At 36.5% G+C, this 2,575-nt stretch overlaps 1 protein-coding gene across 3 annotated transcripts in view; it reads left to right on the plus strand.

Annotated features, from left to right (window-relative positions):
- LOC109847943 (glycogen phosphorylase 1-like) overlaps window positions 1-1,539 on the plus strand; it is a 12,035-nt gene extending 10,496 nt beyond the window's left edge. The window contains exons 17-19 of one of the 3 annotated variants that reach the window (XM_020417176.1): window positions 673-834; window positions 981-1,054; window positions 1,421-1,539. In XM_020417176.1, the coding sequence (XP_020272765.1) occupies window positions 673-834; window positions 981-1,054; window positions 1,421-1,430 (246 nt within the window). In that variant the 3' untranslated portion in view covers window positions 1,431-1,539. Of the gene's footprint in view, window positions 1-672; window positions 835-980; window positions 1,055-1,415 lie in introns of all 3 variants that reach the window. The other 2 variants (XM_020417189.1, XM_020417183.1) reach the window with 2 other exon arrangements.

The following is a 2,575-nucleotide window of genomic DNA, read 5'->3' on the forward strand; positions in this document are numbered from 1 at the left end:
CCATAAAGGAAAGTACCGGTGTCATAAAAACTATGTGCAAACTAGCCCTGAACACTTATTTTAACATATACTGCATGTCTCCAACCCACAATTTTACCCATGTAAACTACTCAGTCCATGGTTAAGGATTGCCTCCACTTTTGTTTGCCATGATATTGGGGATCTTGAATCTCAGTACACATTTAATCGATTAACATAGCATGTTTCAGAACCTTGTGCTTTTCCACTTGTTTCTTTATCTAGATTCATACCAGTGCAACAAGGAATCACCAGTGGTATATTTGGTAAAATAGTTTGTATCTTCTTTCCTATTTGCCCTTCTCATATCAGTGATATATCTCCAATGGAGTACATCTTCTCAGTTTTAATCGTCTTTTTTCTCATGGCCTTTTCACTTCGTTTTTATTCTTTTGCGTGTATCACGGCTCCTATTCTTGATCTGCAGTAGGCTTTATTGACTATCCACATAACATCTTAAATGGGTCATTACTGCTCTCTACAGATGGAATCCATGACTTACTCCTATTCCTAATTCTGTAAATTCTCTGCCTTTAATATATTAATTCTTTGAATTTTCTCTTAAACGAATTGTTATTAGTTTTGGACCAAGTTTCTCCATTCTTGTAGATGTTTATGGTTGAGATGTGCTTTTTTCTTGACCTTTAATTGCAGAGCATGAGCCAAGATGACAGAAGGAAAGTGGTACCCCGAGTATGTATAATTGGGGGAAAGGCTGCTCCTGGTTATGAAATGGCGAAGAAGATAATCAAACTATGCCATGCAGTTGGGGAAGTGATCAATAGTGACCCTGACATTGGTGATCTTCTGAAACTGGTATGAGAATGTCTTGTAACATCTTAGGTTTACAGAGAAATGTCGGATACTTTATGAATCTTACTTATTTATTTATTTATATGTGAATTCCGTTCCAATTATTATGAATTGTCTAATGGAGAAAATGGATTTTTGCTCCTCTGTAGGTATTTATTCCTGATTACAATGTCTCTGTTGCAGAGCTCATAATACCAGGAAGCGATCTTTCACAGCACATCAGGTTCTAGCCGCTTCATTTTGTTTTTATCCTTTTGTGAGTTTAACGTTTGCTGTTGTTCATTTTGCTTTATAAAATTGGATTACCTAGATTGGCAAATGTAAATATCTCAAATGGTCAATTATATGTTTAAGGTGTGAGTGCTACTGTACCCACAGAGGCAAAGCCTTTACGTCTTCATGTTAGTAACTCTAGAGAAAGAACCAAAAAGAGGGTAAAGAAACTGCTATGAGCTATTAGTTTTGTGTTCTTATAAAATAAGTAAAAAAATGATAGTGGGGTAGCTCTGATGCATCTTCTGGAAAAATGAGTTTGGGAGCTACTTCTTTATTTCTATAATTATGTATGTATTATTGGATTGCAGTACAGCAGGTCATGAAGCATCTGGGACTGGAAGCATGAAATTCCTGATGAATGGTTGTCTACTTCTAGCTACAGCTGATGGCTCTACAATTGAAATCATTGAAGAAGTAGGAGAGGAAAATATGGTGAGAATAAAACACTTGATTGTAGTCTCATCAGAACTTCAAATTCTTTGTTTTCATCCATATGTTGATGTTTTGCTGATAGTATTCTGGGATTACATGCATCAAGGGAACAAATGAAATACCATGGCCAAGATTAGTAGTCTAGAATAGTTTTAACCAACTGCATTTTCATGTTCTCACACTGCACAGAAGTCCCGTTAGTATTAGTCTATCCTTCTTGATGTCAGAAAGAGAATTTGTCATCACTCGAGAAAGCATAGTAATATAATCAGGGTATTACGCATTCAATCCTATGTAATTTCTCACTGTCAATCTAGCCAACTCTCGCCATTTTCGACTCACTCATGCTTAGATTAGCAATTAGAACTTGCTGATTTCCCCTGCTGAAAAAAGTCATCCCTATACTTTTCAATTGCATGTGTCTCTTTTATTGGTATACGTCTGATTAATGGCTGTTCTTCATTTTCTTTAGTTTCTATTTGGTGCCAAAATAAAGGAAGTTGCTTCGTTGCGGGAAAAGGGTCAAGCTTGTAAAGTTCCACTCCAGTTTGCTCGCGTTGTCAGGTGTGTTCTCAATATGCATATTTTTTGCTACGTCGTCTATCGGATCTCTTTTCTTGAGTAATTCTTTTGCAAAACCCAACATCTGGAAAAGGAAATCTACGAGAAAAGTATCATACGGTCCACAAACAATTGGTTTTCTCGTCTATCGGCTATTCAACAAAGACCTATGTTGCTTATTCTTTTGTACATGTTTAGGATGGTTCGTGATGGCTACTTTGGCTTTGAGGACTATTTCAAATCTCTATGCGACTCTTTGGAGGGGGCTGGTGATTTCTATCTCCTTGGAAACGATTTTCCAAGTTACCTACAAGCTCAGGTTTCCTTCCTGTTCTCTATAGTTTTTCAAACTACAGTTTTCGTAGAATATATTGCTTTGAAGATTAAACCACACAAATTAACTATTGTTGCAGGCTGAAGCTGATATAGCATTTGTAGATCAAACGAGGTGGACAAAAATGAGCATTTTAAGTAC

The sequence above is a fragment of the Asparagus officinalis genome, chromosome 1 (assembly GCF_001876935.1).
Source record: "Asparagus officinalis chromosome 1, Aspof.V1, whole genome shotgun sequence".
Classification (NCBI taxonomy): Eukaryota; Viridiplantae; Streptophyta; class Magnoliopsida; order Asparagales; family Asparagaceae; genus Asparagus; species Asparagus officinalis.